Source organism: Sarcophilus harrisii, chromosome 1 (assembly GCF_902635505.1).
Source record: "Sarcophilus harrisii chromosome 1, mSarHar1.11, whole genome shotgun sequence".
In the NCBI taxonomy this organism is placed as follows: Eukaryota; Metazoa; Chordata; class Mammalia; order Dasyuromorphia; family Dasyuridae; genus Sarcophilus; species Sarcophilus harrisii.
Genome location: NC_045426.1, coordinates 379,998,523 through 380,017,158, shown reverse-complemented (window position 1 = coordinate 380,017,158; position 18,636 = coordinate 379,998,523). Strand labels below are relative to the sequence as shown.

General features: G+C 36.5%; 1 protein-coding gene across 8 annotated transcripts in view; it reads left to right on the top strand.

Annotated features, from left to right (window-relative positions):
- FHOD3 (formin homology 2 domain containing 3) overlaps positions 1-10,585 on the top strand; it is a 638,119-nt gene extending 627,534 nt beyond the window's left edge. For all 8 annotated transcript variants that reach the window (XM_031946054.1, XM_031946051.1, XM_031946049.1 and 5 more), the window contains one exon: positions 9,764-10,585. In XM_031946054.1, the coding sequence (XP_031801914.1) occupies positions 9,764-9,846 (83 nt within the window). In that variant the 3' untranslated portion in view covers positions 9,847-10,585. The remainder of the gene's footprint in view (positions 1-9,763) is intronic.
- Positions 10,586-18,636: the final 8,051 nt, after the last annotated feature.

The following is an 18,636-nucleotide window of genomic DNA, read 5'->3' as shown; positions in this document are numbered from 1 at the left end:
TGGCACCATAGTGCAAAAAGAGCCTAAAGTCAGGAAGACCCATGTTCCTGAGTTCAAATCCAGCCTCAGACACTAACTGACTGGGGGACCTTCAGCAAGTCACCCAACGCTCTTGACATGGGTTTCTTTGTCCGTAAGAATGAGCTAGAGAAGAAAATAGCAAACCATTCCAATATCTCTCCCAAGAAGACCCCAAATGAGTTATGAAATGTTGAACATGACTGAAAATGACTAAACAACAACTAATAACACTAATTCAAGTAGCAGTCCCCAAGGAAAGCAGATCTTTATACTTTTCCATCCAGAGAAGTACTGATTTATCCCTGGATGTCATAATGAGGCAGCACTGGATTCTGCAAGATCTGAGTTTGAATCCTACCTCAGACACTTACTGTGTGACACTAGGGAAATCACTTCACCTCTCTAGGCCTCTCAAAATGGGAATATAGATAATAGCTATTTCCCAGGGTTGTGATAAGGTTCAGCTGACATAATGTGTAAAATGTTTTAAAAATTATAAAATACTATATAAATGTTAATTATTACAATGATTATCTCTGTCCTTCTTTCATTTCCCTAAGATTCTTCATTATCATAGACAAAACTTTTTTGCCCAATCTCTAATCCCACTATGATTCAAAATTGTAGATAGCCTCTGGCATGGGATCTTGTCAAAAGCATTAGATTATATTCACTGGTTATTTTCTCTTTACTGATCCCCAAAATGTAACCAAGCAATAAGAACATCTTGGTCATTTCCCTATCTCATATAGGAATTACCAGTTTCTGGAACAGAGTGAAGTTTAAGGAGAAAGACAGAGACTAAGTGACCGTTTGCCACAGAGGAAAGAACAAAAAGCTTAGGCTTAAGAAAGATTTAGACTTAACACATAAAAGTGGAAAAAGACAGGTATTATCCCTTGTTGAGAAAAGAGCAACAACAAAATGCCCCAAATAAAGAAAGTGTGAAACTGAGTCAGCTAGGTCTAGTCAATCAGTCTATCAAAGCATCTACTACGTATGTGCTGGGCCTAGAGATATAAATTCAAGAGGGAAACAGTCCTTGCCTTCAAGGAGCTTATATTCTAAAAGAGAGAATGTGTACATACATAAATATATACTACATATATATTAGAACATGTACAACATAAATATGAGATAATTTTGGGAGCAAGAGCTTTATTAATTTTTTCTTGTAAAATCAATTTATACAATCCTTTCCATATCAAAATTATCCATGTTGAAGATACCTTTTGGTTTATCATTAGATAATATGAAAGTTGCATTAACCATTTCAGGGTATTAAAATATTTGGAAAATTAAAGTCATAATCACTTCACTGGCATGTGAAACAGCTGTGTCTCTTAAACTACATAGTCATGAGTAATATCTGCCATAGAGTTCCTACTAAGCCATAAGAAATTTTGCTACTTTAAATATCACTTTGAATGGGCATCATAAAAACATATCAGTAAATATTATGTATAAGATATTCTTTTCTTACTTGGTCTTTTAATAAAGAGATGATCCATTTAAGAAAATCATGACCTAATTCTCCCAGTTCTCTTTTGGTCTGTGCTCCAAGAAATCCCATATTAACAAACATGGGTTTTCTACACTGGGTGGGAGGTTAGACTAGACAGCCCCTTGCAGCTCTTAAGATTCCATGATCTGGTTCTCACATGCCTGTGGTTTGCCTTTCTGTAAGATAATTCTCTGTTTTATCAGTCCTCTTCCATTCTTGCACAAAAGCATCATCTATTCTTTCATCTGACCAAGCACATTTCACTCAGCGAAACTGTTTATTTCCTTAGAGCTGGTTTTAATTTGAGTGTAGTGGAAACACCAAGAAAAACTCAAGTCTCAGTAAAAGTTTAGGTTGACCCTGATTTCCTTTGTAATATGTGATTGATAAATTCCAGCCTTTCAAAGTCTCAACAGGATGTTTCAGTGAATGGAAAACAACTGAAAAATGAATGTAAAATTCCATAGTTCAGGACCTCAGGCTTCAGTTCATTGACTTTAATTGCTGAACAGTGGCATTGAGGTAAGAGAATAATGAAGTAGATAACGAATGACATAAACAGTCTGGCTATAAACTCATTTGGCTGCAGAAGAGAATCATTTAACGCTTTAGCAAGAAACATTCACACCATTTCCAAGAAACTGAACAGTATCCTTCCAATAACCCAGGAATTTATGATATGAAAACAATTTGAGGGCTGCTAAGATAATTAAATGTCTGCTTTTGGGTTGAAGCTTATGGCTCAACCTACACAGTGCCAGACATCCTGGTGAAAAGTCAAAAACTTACTCAATTTGGAGACATGGAAGGGCATCCAAATCACCACAATAAATCCTCTTTTTTCCAATTGTTGAAAATTTTTTTCATTCAGTCTAGTTAGTTTCTGGCTGATCTTATTCAATTAAGTTTGCTCCTGGCCAAATTCCAATCTATACTATCTGATTGGCTTGTGTCATAACCATATGAATTCAGAAAGCAGTAGAATAAGTTCATATCCCATCTCAGACCCTTACAACCAATGCAACTTGGGTGAGTCATGTCATGTATCAGAGGTGGAATCATAATCTCTGACATCTCAATTCAGAGGATTATAGATTTGGAGTTGGAAGAGGCCCTCAAGTCTGATTCTTATTTTACAAATCAGGAAACTGAGGTTGAGGTAGATGAAGTGATTTGTTTGAGATTACACGAACAGTAAGTGGCAGAGGGAAGATTTAAACCTGAGACCCCTGTCTTAAGAATCAGTGCTTTTTTACTGTGCCATACTACTTCTTGTCACTTCATTTAATGACCTTTATTATGTCTCCTTTATAAAAGTTTAGAGGCCCTAGGGTCTCTTTAATAAATATTTCATATAACAAAATATATTTGAGTCAACCTGCCTTTGACCTTCTCCTTTCATACAGTATCCAAATACAGACACACAATAGTGACATCTGATGAGTAGAATTTCCTAAAGAGAGAGAATGATGGAATCTGAGAAATCTAGGGAAAAACAGAAGATTTTCCTTACATAAAATCTTTTTTTCATTTTCCTGTCCCCTGAGCCTACCAGTCTCCCAGAACATTTCAGTTACTATGACACTTTCCTTCCTCGGGATATTTGATACTATCCAGGAATCTGCCCACATATCCCATTAAGAACATCTCTGATCATACTAATTTCCTGAGTTTAGCTTCAGCAATATCCACTTACTTCTCCTAAACAATGTATTATATTTCTTTGTAGGTCAAAGTTACACAAAACGGGGGATCCAAAGACATTATCATATAGACTGGTTACCTTAGAGACTAAGGTTAAAAAAAAAAAAAAAGGCTACACTTCTGGTTTAAACTTTTCCTTATCCATCTGTAGCAGCAACAAGAGAATTTTCTGAGCAATTAATAGCTTGCATACAATTGTTCTAGAGCTTGAACAAGCAATGATACCATACTCCTGTTCCCTTCCTCAAACACATTAAAAGTCAATCAGACAATTGAAGTCATACAGTATTGACCCTGCATGAACATACAGTTTGTAGATTAAAATAATTAGCCATAACATGAATGGATAGTAGGTCTGTGTGTCAAATGTAGGGTTGAAATTGAACATTTTGTACAAGTGTGAGGACAGGGATTAAGTATAAGCATGAATATTGGAGGGGTAAATATTCTTAGGGAGATTATGTAGATAAAATACCTAGAAAAAGTTGTTGCTTAGTCACATTCTACTGCTTATGACCCCATCTGGGGATTTCTTAGTAAAGATACTGGAGTGATTTGCCATTTAATTCTACAGATCATTTTATAGATGAGGATATTGAGGCAAATTGAATTTAGTGATTTACCCAGGGTCACACCACTAATAAGTGCCTGAGGTCAGGTTTGAACTCAGAAAGATGAGAGTCTTCCTGAGTTTAGGGCTGGTACTCTATTCACTATGGTGTCACTTAGCTACCCCCCCCAAAAAAAATTGTAAACTGCTATATATTCCTGGGCCTCTCCACCAGATCCCCCAGCATCTTCACTCAGATATCTCCCAGTTATGCTATATGTATCTTGCACATACATAGTTATCTGCATATTGTCTCCATCATTAGGAAGTGGGGCTACTTCACAGTAGAGACTATATTTGTGCCTCTTTTTTGTATCCCCAAGGCACAGGGCCTGGCACATAATAAATGCTTAATAAGTGTTAGTTGATGGATTAAGGGTTATAAATATTATGTATTATATGGTCTCAAATTAATGAAAAGACATTTATTATGTGCCAGACTCTGGAGATACAGATAGGAAATTCCATAGTGCCTGTTCTCAAAGAGAATGCATTCTAATTTTAAATGAGGGGACGCAAAGGGCGGAAGAAGTACATCCCATGTGAGGGATTGGTGACCTGGAACGAAAATGCTAAACTAAAAAAATCATTGAGATTGTGAATGAAGATCTGTCTCACACGCACCCAATCTTGAGGCTGAATTCTCATTCATTAAGTACTTACTTTATGGAAGGAGCTGTGCCAGGGCTAGAAATTTATAGGTGAGAAATATTCTAGTAGTTGCTTTCATGGAGCTTACAATCTCATCAAGGTTGGGGCGGGGATGAGAGACAGTGAGTATGTCATAAACATGACATAAGGTAGAATCTGATAAAGGGAAGTCTATACAAAAAGCATTAGATGTCATTTATTAAATAAGAGAATGGATAGATTGAGGTATGTATATGTTAGGTCCTATGACAGAAATGGCACTTAGAGGAAGAAAAATATAAACAGGCAGAGAGATGTGGAAAGAAGAAAGGATGTACATGAGACAACCTTCAGCAATTCATGAAAGCTCAGGAGAATAGGATAAAATCAGGGACCAGCAAATAGTCCACTTTGGCTGGAACATAAAATATACAAAGGGTATTAGAATGAAATGAGGTTATAAAAATAAAAGCCAGACAGTGAGCATTTTAATGTAGAAGATAGGATATCATTAAAGGATTTTGATCAGGGGATTGACAGGGTTAAATAAGTATTTCCTTAATTTGCATAGACATCAATCAAGTACTATTCCAGGCACTGAAAAATCAAAGAAAAGCCAAAACATAAATATAAACAGTTCATGCTTTTCAACAGCTCTTTTAATTTTGAAGTTTTGAGCTGTTAGAACCCATGAGTCTAGTTGTGTATCTGGAGTTTGTATATAGAGGCTCATTTATATTAAAGAAGCTCTGATTTATATCTAATGTTTTTGCTTGAGCTGTACCTTCTTCCTCTTTTGGCAATATTATCAAAAGAGTATTAGGTGATGATCCCTAGAAACCAGCAGTAGAAAAATCTAAAAGGATGAGAATAGAACATATGAAGCAATGGAGAGGGAACTGGGGTTTTCAGTGAGGAAAACCTGAGATCAAATGCATCTCAGACATTTAATAGCTGTGTTTTTATTTAACCTGTTTATCTCAATTTCCTCAACTAAGAAATGGGGATAATAATAATAATAATAATAGCATTCATTTATTAGAGTTGTTGTGAGGATAGAGCAAATTAATATTAGTAAAACACAAAAGAGCACCTGGTACATAGAAGTTGCTTAATAAATACTTGTTCCCTTTCCTCCACAGTCATTAGGTTGACCAGTAAAAGCATCCATTTGATTTTGGTTCTGACTGCCATTTAAACCTACCCAAGTGAATCAAGTCTGAACCACATGCCACTATTTTTGGCAAAGCTTTAAAAAATTATACTATTAAAAGAGACCACTGTGCAATCATTTACTTTTTTCCATTTATTTAAATAAGTAGAACACTGCTGTCATAATGATGCTTACTTAAACACCATGTGAACCAAGTGCCAAACATTTTCTCAATGTTTTGCCCAGAGTATACTGAACATTCAAAAGTGCCTCTAGATCTGTGAAGTTTATTTCTCTACTTATTTGACCAGGCATTTTCCATTAAATGAACTAAGATTACCATTCATGGACATCTGTATGCTACCTTCCACTGAGATAGCTAAATTTAATTAAATTTAAGATGCCGCAAAGTACAGTATGTTATGACCTCCTGACCTTCTTAAGGCAGTATTTTGTGTCTTAGTTAAAAGATCTCAGCAGGCCTTTCTCGTCAAGAACAAGGGGATATTTTTATCCTATTCTAACCTATTAAAGTCTGTTTCTTCAACAGATGCTTTAAGGATTGCTTTAAAAACATAAAAGGTCATTAGAAAGTTTTACTTTTATTGCCACTGCATAGAATGCATTCCATTACTCAATTAAATGTAATCTGCCTCGAGACAAGACCTTTAAGAGCCAAAATATTATGTCTAGTCAAGTTAGACATACAATCTAGAGTTTAAAGGCAAAGAAGGAAGAAGAGATTGTTATAGCTGCCAGGAATCTAAAGGACAAATGGAAAATGCTCAGATTTCAGGGACATCATTTAGGGTGGGCAGCATGGAAATGGGATAACCTGAGGGGTCAGGTAAGCATGCTTCCTCCCAAAATAGCTTTCCCACAGGCCCTGACTGATGAAGTCTCTATCTCTGCCAGAGGAATTTCTTCCCTTTGAATTAAATGTTGAACTAAGAATAGTGTGGGATAGGTAGATGGTTCAGTGGATAGAGCACTGGACTTGGAATTAGGAAGACTTGTCTTCCTGAGTTCAAATCTGGCCTTAGACATTTACCTAACTGACTCTGAGCAAGACACTTAATCCTATTTGTCTCAGTTTCCTTAGCTGTAAGATAAATTGGGGGAAAAAATGATAAAGTTTTTTTCATTTTTTCTATGTTTGCCACGGAAATCCAAAATGAAAGTAAGAAGAGTTGGACTATAAAAAAACAAAGATACCAAACTATTTCAGAAAATTAGAATTATCACACAACTACAAAAGGGACAATACAGGAAGCCACTATCAATCATAAACATCACAGTTGGATGTAACTTATCAGTTCTACTTTTTTTTGAATGATAACCACAAGTCATAAGTATGTTTAAACCAAGAGATTAAAGGAAAGAGGGAGGGACCCATGGATCTAAAAGAAAATGGTCATTATTCTAGGGCTCTTAAATAAAAGCCTGAGTATAATGGATTCTCTGTTTCTGGTATTTTAGGGGTATTTGTGGCTCACTGAGCAGGTCTGCAAAATACATTGTTACCAAAGGATGTTATTTATATATGTACCTTTTAGCAATTAATATGTAGTAATAATCAATCTACCAATTTGTGGCCAAATCTCTCAAAGTATAGAGTACATAAATCTAGGTTGTGTTAGTTCCATTTACTATAGTTTTTAAAAACTGGTTTAATTATGCAATCCACATTTATGTTACAAGAACCACATAAGAGTTACAAGAACCATGAAGAGTTTCCCTCCTGGCCTTTTGGAAGAAGTGATTTAAATACTCCAAAGATCATTTTCTAGCCCAAAGCCTCCTTGATATCTGAACAAATATTTCCTTGATGCTCTTATCATTTATTCTGTGTGCTCACACAGCATTGACGGAAAACTAGGTAAAAAGTGCTATAGAACATCTACTTGGAAGTATACTCTACAACTCAAAATTCATATTGGTTAATCAGATTCCCAAAGGAAGGGTTTTCCTCCTTAAGGTTACAGAAATAATCCTGAAGGTATAGGATTAGTCCCTGCTAATATGCTTCCTCTTAGTTAACCAGTTGATATCAGTTAGCTATCCAGATTTGATTAGCTTTTAGTTAGGAATATTTACTAGTGGTTTATATTTGCATTCTCTTTAAAAGTCTATGATAAAAATTATAATATTTTCATCTTGTTGTTGTTGTTTGCTTGTTTTTTTTTTCCCTTTCTCAAGTTTTTTTTTTTCCTTTGATCTGATTTTTTTTTTTGCCCAGTATGATAAATATGGAAATATGTTTAGAGGAATTACACATGTTTAACCTATATCAGATTGCTTGCTGTGTTAGGGAGGGAGGCGGGAGGAGGAGAGGGAGAAAAAATTGGTACAGAAAGTTTTGCAAAAGTGAATATTGAAAACTTTCTTTGCATTTGGAAAAATAAGATACTATTAAATAAAATAAAATAAAGTGTATGATATACTCTCACATGATTGCTTATAGTGTCTAATGGGAAGTAGACAAGTTTAGAGAACACATGTGACCAAGGGTAACACACAGTTCCTAATTTTTAGAAGTTCTTTTATCTTTTCTTGGGCTCTCCCTAAAGTTCTCCTTAGGGGGCACAGCTTTTTCCTGGTCTCCAAAGCTTTAAAGATGCTTTTTCTGCTTTATCTGGAGGTGGCCGTCCCCAGAGCTGCCTTTCCCTCAATATGCCTAATTTATCCTCTTTCAGCTTCAGGCTAGATATATTTGACATGGTCACTGAGGGGATGCAAAGGAAGAGGTAGCAAAGAGCAAGAATGATGCTCCTTCTAAGTTTACTCCAGTCCCCACCCACCCACCTTGTTTTGCATTAATGGAAGCAAAAGACATTTTCCTTCTCAAAGAGCTCCCAAAATTTGATTCTGGAAGCAGTGACTGGAATCCTTCTTTTTCTTCTTTTTTTTATTTTTTATTTTGTATGATAGGATGATTTTTTTTAATTAAAGCTTTTCAAAACATATGTATAGATAATTTTCATTATTAACCCTTGCGAAATCTTGTGTTCCAAATTCCTCCTTCCCCCCATCCCCTCCCCTAGACTGCAAGTAATCCAATATATGTTAAACATGTGCAATGGAATCCTTTTGATAGAATCTTCTCTAATATACATAAATCCAGAGATATTTCTGATTCTTTCAACCAGTCCCATATGTTTCATCATCAAATTTCAAACAATTTCTGAAGCACTTCATTTCTTCCCAACTTGATTAATTAGGTTGTCTTTATTTAGTTCAGTAGATTCAATAGAAGTATTTGGAAATTGTTCTTGTCTAATTTATTTATTTCTGTGATTGATTCTTTGATTCTAAAATCAATCTAAGTGGATTTTTCATCTAATTAGTGTACCAGGAGGTAGTGAATCTTGTTAGTTAATTAATTGAGGCAATTAGATGACACAGTGGCTGAAGTGCTGGGCCCAGAGTTAAGAAGATCTATCTGAATTCAAATATGGCCTCAAAAGCTCCCTGTATTATACTGAGCAAGTAACTTTACCTCTTTTTGCCTCATTTTCCTCAATTGTAAAACAGGGATAATAACACCTACCTTATGGAACTGTTGGAAGGATCAAATGAGATTTTTTTTTTAAAGCACTTAGCACAATGTCTGGCACATGGTGCTATATAAATGCTTTTTCCTTTCCCTTAATTGGAGTATAATCTGAATTTCTTCTTCATGTAATGGATGGAAGGAAAGAGCAGAAGGAAGCAGGTTGAGTCAATTCCCCTTGTCTTCTACTTTCTGTCTACCCTACTCTCTGAGTCTGAAAGTTGTTGCTTATTAAAGTAGATTAAAAAGAGAGAGAATCCTCTACCTGGGAACAGCTAAGAAGAGTGGCTGCTCTTTCTAGTGGCACAATCTTAATGTCTACTAGCATTTTAAATTTCTTTTTCTGCCACCGGCCTTGCAGACACCCTTTGCCCACTGACCAAAAACATTTCTGTAGGAGCAAAATATGGGACAGTAGGGAATGGGAAGAGAGTAAGAAGAGTTTCTGAGAAGATTATTCCAACTCCTAGTCCTTATAGCCTGGGTTTATAATCTGTTTAGGACACAATCTGATCTCCCAAATGACTTATGTTATTAATCTCTTGTTTTTGTCATTGTTTTTGTTTTCTTTTGCCACGGCACCTGTAGTAAGAAGAACTCTGAAGAGTGGATTAACACCAGAAGAAGCCAGAGCCTTGGGCCTGGTCAGCACTTCTGAAATGCAGCTGTGAGATCAGCAGAGGTGATACAAGAACTCTCTCCTCCCTAAGATCAAAATAAACTCTCCCACATGACTTCCTTAGGCCCATGGGTGCCCCTCATTGTGGCCCATGTGGCTCAGTTGTTTAAAAATGGGATAAAAGGGGCATGTCGCACAAAAATCAGTCTGACAATTCTGAAAAGGAGTGTATGTATTTCTAGGCAAATTTACACAGCTTGTTCTCTCAGTCTAGATGGGCATGGGTACCACACATCTCCTTTGTATCACGTATTTACAGTGTCAGCTCTGTTCATGTTGGTTTTCTCTGTGATTTGGTTCAATAGCTGTACTGTGTGACATTTTTTCAGCATAGGCAGCAGGCCTTTCAAATATAAAGGAATTCTGTTATCACTCCCATGATGTGTTATATATTCATGTAAGACAGGGTCTGTACAACACCAAAGTATCTGGATCAGAATTTTTCAAGTTGCACACCAGAGAAAGCCCAGATGTCTGTTTCGGGAATTCTAGATGTTGTAAATGTTTATGCAAATTCAGAAATGCACATCACATTTCAAATATTAAATAAATAGAGTTCAGTAATATTATTGGTTTTCCTGGATAAAGTCCTTAACAATCAATCATTGAGTCTATAATCCTCCTTTCGGGTATTAGTCAGAAATCTTCTCCGTCTTAGAACAAAGATCATTGTACTGAACAGGGGGTCTTTTTTAGTTTGGCTTTTGGGTAGTCCATGGAGAAAAAAAAAACTAAACAAATGAAAAAAGTAACCCTGAGATAGAGGGGCTAAAAGATAGACAAATACAGAAAGTAACCCTGAGATGATTTGTTAATAAACTTCTGATTTCATAAAGCAGAAAGAATTTACACATTTCTATCTATTTGAAATAAAGCAGAAAGAATTTACACATTTTTTTATCAATTTAAGCATTAATATTGAAAGTATCTTCTATGCCACCTTGCTAGACACCATAGTGACCAAAGTTCCACTTAGATTCTTCCAGCCCAAGCCTTTGTCATAACAGTTAAACTTGTATGAAAAAAAAGTGCTTTTGACATATAGGACTTCTTCCACTCCTCCTGCAGTTATGGCTGTCTGAAATGGAAACTCTACTCAGGCTCCTTGTAATCTCATCCTTTCCCAAAAAAGCTACTAATACAAATTTTAAAAAGAAATGTTAAACAGTGTCTGTGTACAGAAACACCAAATCAAATGCTGTGATTAAAAACTCTGCTAGTTAATTTGAGGGCACTCAATAAGTGTGCAACCAAAAAACAAAAAACCCACAAAAAACAGAAAACCAAACAGCTTTCAGAGTAATGCCTCCTCCCTTGGTTACCTGAGAGAGCCTACCCACATGAAAATGTGCAAAAGGTAATCAATCATCAATCTTTTTGACAAAGAGTTTGTCACACTTTTTGATCAGTTTTAACCAACAGCCCATCAGGAACCAGACCAAGGCAGGATGAGGTAAGGGGGGGGGGAAATTATCCTTTGGGGGATTTCTTAAGGACTCAGCCCTTTCTATACTGGGGACCAATGGTGGAACCCATAGGTCAGTCATGTCTGACATTGAATATTTAGGGTGTCTTAATGATGGTTAAGTTAGAGATCCTTCATTGTTTCACTTTCCAAGTAGACTTGACCTGGTTATAGGCCCAATCTTAATGATCTTGAGAATGCATTTTGAAGGAATCATTCTTTCCCTGAAAACTAAAGCTAATGTTCCGCTCATGGACATCAATGAATGTATTTTTTCCTTGTCTGAATACCACTTTATTGGGAATAGGTGGAATTTTTTTCAAGCAACCATTTATCAAATAGTGTATGAAATGTATGCCCCAGGATGACCTCAGTACTGCAAAAGTCAAGGGATAAAAAAGTCAAGTTATACTTAATCATTTTATTTAAGAAACAAACAAAAAATAGGGTGTTGAGATTTATTAGGTTCGAAAGCAAATATGTTGTGTATTATTTTGCTTCTGGTTTAGAAATTTGCACTAACCTGTACTTATTCCTTCTGCACAGAATAATAACATGACTAGCCTCGTTGGGAGGGGAAGGCTAGCACAGTAGCAATGAAAAGAAGATTGGTCAGGTGCTTGGTTGTTTGTTTAGCTTTTAACATCCTAAATGTCACACTGGTGACTGAAAATAGCATCTTTCTCATGACAGCAAAAGTTGCATTCAGAAGGCAATGTCTGAACACTCCAATTTTCCTCTTCAGAGTTAATAATTTATTTAAAAGATTTTTTGTAAAAAGGAAAAAGCATAAAGAAGAGAAAATAGGAAAACCAATTTCTAGGTAAAAACTGGATAAGAGGCATAGTTAGGATGGCAGTGTGATACAGCAGAAAATTCTTGGGATTTAGTGAAAAGATATCAAATCCTGGCTCAGATATTTCCTACCTGTATGTTAGGCTCTCCATATCCTTTCCTGTTTTAGATTTTAGAGCATGAGAGACCACCTAATCTAACCCAACTTTTTTCAAAGGAAAAAAAAAGTGGAATTTAGAGAGATTAAATGATTTACCCAAGATCATACACACAGTGAGTAGTTCAAGTAGGATTCTGACTAAAGACTAAGACTAAAATAAGACTAAGTCCTTCCAGACTAAATCCAGGATTCTTTGCAGAGGCCTTCACTGTTTCTCCAACTCTAGGCCCTATAATAAGTTTTTATGGATAACTGAGACTGGCAACTGGCATTTTTCTTGGAGTTTGGGAATTAGACAATGGACACTTTTGTTTGATTTTTGTCTGCAACAGTAGAAAAAAAATGTCAAAAAGGCATGATTGTGTGAACTTTGTGTAAAATCGAAATCCTAATTTATCATTCAAATGTTTTAAAGGGCTTTCCTCCCTGTGCTTTCCCAGCATGATTTTGGAAAGAAGACATAGTTTTACCTGTGCCAACTTTCTCCTCTTCACCTGAACCTGCTCAGGTGCCATTGGGTACAAGAGCTCCATAAGACATCAGGAGCCTACCCCACAGAGATCTTGCTGGCTTATCACATATCATCTTTTGTTGAATGAGTGAGGGGATGATATAACCATTTAAGTATCTTCTTTCCTCAGACAATAGTTATGGCTCAGAGGAGAAAGAAAAGGGGTTTAAAAGAATTATAGAATGTGATGGTAAAAATATAGAATTTACAAAAACATCAAAGACCAGTCCTGACCTACTATCAATTATTCTCAGTGCAGTCATGAATCCATTTATTTAACCCCTTCTTAGAATCTAGAAAAGCTCCTTTGTAGAGGATCCCACAGGAAATTTGTGCATAAAGCTCCCCAAAGTAACTAGTCTGTGAGTTAAAGTGGTGTAAAATAACTATATCATGGAGACTGAGTGCTCTAACCCTCCTCCTCTTCTCTCACCTGAGGCATTGACTTACCCTTGTTCTCTGCTGTTCAGAGGTTCATGAAGCACTTCATCCATTATCAAAATCGATCCTTGAAGCAACATGGTGAGCTTCTCTGAAATCACTGGCTAGGTGACCCTGGGTATGTTTACTTACTCTTTCCATGTCCAATGGTGCCACAATGCCTTGGCAAAGTGGATTTCCTTATCTGACATTCCTTATCCCAGTGAAATCATAAGCCTAGTCTATCTTCAAGATGGGTGCATTTAGAATGAAAATATCCTTTTCCTTTTACCTTTTCTCCTCTTTGATCAGGATTGTCATTATTTCTGGATCTTTCTGTTAACGTATAGATTTGGTGGGCAGAGCTGGGTTAGTCCCTAAGAAACTTACTATCTTAACTTATTTTCTAACAATGCTTTGAAAAGGATTAATTATAGAAAATTTTCTTCTATTCCCCACAGTCAGATGTAGGGCACCCTTTCCTTTCATCTTCTTGATGTAGGATTAAAATTTTTTAAAATTGTTTTAAAAAGACAACAGAATAGGAAGTTGGTTAGAAGGCAAATACTACTAAGCAAGATAAGATCTGAGTTTTATTTGTTTATAATCTTTGAGTTCCCACACATACACACTTTCATTTAGAGTATGGTCTTTAAAAAGTTTTTGTTCCATTATTAACCAACCAAATTTATATTTTTCTGCCATCTCCTCTTATTCATAAGGCATGCAGGAAAAATGCTTAAGTGACTTTACTAGATTGATGGATTAGTAGGTTTAATAGGTTTTATTAACTTGGTTATAGATATGCCTTATTCCTAAATATGGCTAACCCTAATGCCCGTGGCTTTGGCCATGACACTTTCTCTGCACTTATTTTCCTTCTCTTTAAAATAGGAGATTGCTCTGGATCATTTATAGTCACTTACAATTCTTAAGATCTTATAAATCCATCCAGGGTAATAAGATGTGCAGTTATCACCAAATTGGGTTGTTGTTCAGTTGTTTCAGTTGTGTCCAACTCTTAGTGGCCCCCATTTGGGTTTTCTTGACAAATATATTAAAATGGTTTGCCATTTTCTTTTCCACTTCATTTTACAGATGAGGAAATGAGGCAAACAGGGTTAAGTGACTTGCCCAGGGTCAAAGTATCTGAGACCACATTTGAACTCAGGAAAATGAGTCTTCCTAACTCCAGACCAAGCACCCTATCCAGTAGATGAAATACTCACAGATTAATAAATGTTGGAATAAAAATCTAAGGTTTTTCTGTCTGACTGGTCATCCTGTGGCTCTTTCTCCACTGCAATAAAGATTTGGATGAAAATGATTACCAAGTACAAAAAGCATGTCAGTCTAAAAAATAAAAGAGAACTGATTGTTTTGTTTTAATTGCCCAGTTCAGCATATGAGGGAGAATGTCAAACTATTTATCTGGTGTCACCAAACAAAAAAATGACAAAGATGACATCTTTTTTCTGTGTTTCACATAATTGTTTTCATGTTCTCATCCCAATCTAGCTATTTGTAAACTCTTTCTCAATAGGTACCAGCCAATGGAATTGAGGGATTACACAATTTCAATTTAGAGGCTGTCTTAATTTAATTCCCTTTTTTCACTGATGAGGAAACTGAGGATGATGATAAAACTGGCATATGAATACAGGTTCCCTGACTCCAAACCCACACAACTTCTGCCTTTCCAAGTCCACTGGATCTCCTTGATCACTGATCCCTTAAAGGGTCTGACCTCATGGGACAGATTTTTTTCCCTCATTATAAATCCCTCAGTGTCCTGATATGTATACTTTTTGGTAGTAGCCCCTTTAGGGCTGCATTTGGTTGGGGAAGGTAACTTTTTAACTTTCACTGGATCCTCCTGGTACATCCCACAATTTAGGTATTGCTTTTGAATAAACCTTTAAGTTAACTTAACAGAAGGCATTTTGGGGATAGGAGCCCTGTATGGTTAGGCACCTTGTCAGAAGTAGCAGATATATTTTATCATTGAGAATGATGGAGGAGTCTGTGTCTGAGATTTTTCAAGGGCTTATTTATATAGTATTCACCTTAAAGATTTGGATCAGTTTTCTCAGATTGAAGGAAAACCTTTTACAAAGCCATCCTCATCCTTTAAACCTCCCTTCCCAATTCCTCTCACCTCATCTCCACACCCCAAGGAATCTTTAATGAAATAAGTCAATTAGCAGGAATGATATCCCACAATGTGATCAGAGTTACACTTTTAAGTCAAAAAGACACTCTAGGGACTCACCAAGCTCTGGGATCCTCCTATACATAAGCATAGAGGGAATAATCAATATTCTGTCAGAACCTCTTGATTCACACTAATATCAGGGACCTAGTATCACATGATGACTGGTCACTTGTTTTCACTGATTCATCCATGAAGCAGGACCTGAAATCTCCACCAAAGACTGGAGCAGCTTTCTGTAAGTCTGTAGGAAAACTTATATTCATATACTTATCCAGCAGCCCTGGTCAGCTGGCCAGAGAGATAAGTTTGGGGTGTACCCCATACCCCACAATAAATAACATTTACTTATAGTTTGCTAAGTACCTTATATGAATTAGCTCTTTTGAGTTAGCTCCCAATAACCCCATGAAGTGTGTGCTACAAATATTATCTCCATTTTTCATATAAGGAAACTAAGGCCCAAAGAAGCTGTTCCACGAAAGTGGTTGTGTTAGAAGTAGGGTTGGACTCAGGTCTTCCTGATTCCCAGTCTGGGACTCTTCTTTGCTTTGCCCTGATGCTTTTTGGCATCCCCACGGTCCAGTGGACTCAGCAAGCATCTTTATTTTCTTTATGGCAATACAGTGATCCTCCTGATAAAGGGATTTGTGACTAAGGCTTTTGACCAGCTGGATAAAGGAATCAGAGCCAAGTGACTAGCACTGTGTTCATGAGTACCAGGGACATGGTAAGTTCCTTTTCTTAGGCAATTGGATGACAGTCAAGTTCAAATCCAGCCTCAGATACTTACTAGCCATGGGACCTCAACTATAAAATGGAGATAATTATAGCACCCATCACCCGGGATTGTTATGAGGAGCAAATGAAATATCTATGAAGTGCCTTAGCATTGTACCTATGTTATATTTTGTTGTTATGTTATATTTTGTCGTTTAGTCTTTTTCAAGCACATTTGAGATTTATTTGGCAAAAAGACTAGAATGGTTTGTCATTGCCTTCTCCAGGTCATTTTACAGATGAAGAAACTGAGGCAAACTGAGTTCAGTGACTTGGCTAGGGTCATATTTAGTAAGTGTCTGAAGCTGGATTTGAACTCAGGAAAATCAGGCCTGGCACTCTGTGACCTAGTACTATAAAATACTAGGTATTATTACTATGAAGAGATGATAAAACAACTGTCTAAAGCAGATATTTCTGCTTGATACTCCACTGTGAGCTCTTCCTCAATATGCATTGGAAATCCTTGGTAAGCACCAGCTATATATAACTATGTAGCTATAATGTCATGTAGGTATAGGCTAAGATTTAAACCGCTTGGATAATTGGAAGAAAACCCTGTCATTGGAAAATAATAAACAGGAATGGACTTGATAAATGTATACATGGATAAAGAATGCAACCTAGAAATGTGTTCCACCACTAATAAGAGCTTAGGCACAATATTCCTGGTGAAATGATTCTCCAAATCTTTAGAAAAGAAGGAGAGAAATAGTGCACTTGGACATAGTCTTCTATCTGCAACCAAAGCAGAAATGGAAGTCATTTTCAAGAATCCTGAATTGGCAATACCACCAAGCTTTCAGGTCCATTCATTGGAGAGACTGGATGAATTCAACATCAGAAATCACAATTTGGTCTGGGTCTAAATTGGCAATTCTACCTATGAACTAATAGGACCAGCTGCATCTTAATTACATAATTAAAGAGATGTATAAGGGATATACACAGAGCCTGGGATACCTTTGAGTAGCCACTTAAAACAAAAAACACTTTAAAAAATAATCAGCCTCAAGGTGAATTAAGTCCAATTAAAGCCAAGTCTCTTAGTGCTAGCCCTCATCTTCCATGTCATTATAACCTAAATTGTGGCTCTAGCTTTTCTGTTTGACTTACTCCACTAATAGTTTATTGGATGAGACAGCTTTTCAATAATGGGAAAACACAGAACTAGGAGGCAGATGATTGAGATTCTAGTCCTGGATCTTCCACTAATTGGCTCTGCACGTGTCATCTCTTTTTTGGACCATCCATCACCCTTTAAGGACCTCCATGTGTTCATGAATAAAACGAGGAGTTTGAATTAGATGATTTCTCAGGTCCATTTCAGTTCTAACTATATATACATACACTTGTATGTGTATAATTTTGCCTTTTAGAAAGATCCATTGCTTTTCTGCAAGACCTGGGTCTACATCCAGCACGTCCAGGAAAAGAATTCTGAATCTTGGTTGGGGAACATGATAGGTTTTTATTTGCCTAGCTCTTGAGAACTATGAAATCAGAGAAACTACTTTTTTTTTCCTCCAGCACCTTTGGATTGGGCAGCCCAGAGTACACCTTTAAAATGAAAAGTTATGTCAAGGAAATAAGGCCCCAGAAATTGTACAGGCAAGGATAACTGGCTAACTTAGTCCAGAGCTAACGGGCACTGCTAAGAAGTGGGCATTGCATCTGCAGCTGCAAAATGTAAACATTAGGGGGCAGAAAAAATCCCCAAGTATCTGAGGCGGGGGTTAGGCAAAGTGAGATTTATTGATCTTGGTTTTAATTTTGTTGCTGTTATTAGTTTTTATTGGAGTCATCTAAGTCATAAAAACAAAAGTATTCAAAATTAAAGTTTGACATTCAGAAATGCCTCTCTTATGGGTAATTTAAAATTAAAAGGACGCTGAAGAAAATGGGAAAAGTCTTGAGAATGGGAAAGAGGATGGATGGATAGATGGCCAAAGCACCGAATACACTCAGACAGGTGATTCCTTCTACAGTAATTATTTTGAAGTAATTTTCATGGACTATGTGGTCCCCAGATTAGAAACACTACCTGTCCCACAGCTCCACTTCAGGAGAGGGATTCCACTGAAGAAAAGAGCAGAGAAATCAGCTCAAAAAAAAAATCAACTTGGAAATAGTGGAGGCATTTCTACCAACTATGACTCCATGATGCAACTCAAGAAGTAAATATTCTGTGCATGAATGAGAAAAAAAATGCAATGCAACTATCTCTGTTAAATGAGAAGTGCCCCCACATGTAACGTAGACATTTAAGCTGCTGCCTAGATACCAGAAAGATGATCATCTGTGCTGGCAAGTTTCCATGAAATGTACATTTGGAGCTAACTTTCTGCAATAACTGCTCAGAGAAGGGGGAAAGGCTATAAAGCAGTATTCTATAATTCAAATCATATTTTCCCTTTGACTTCGATTGTAATATTAGAA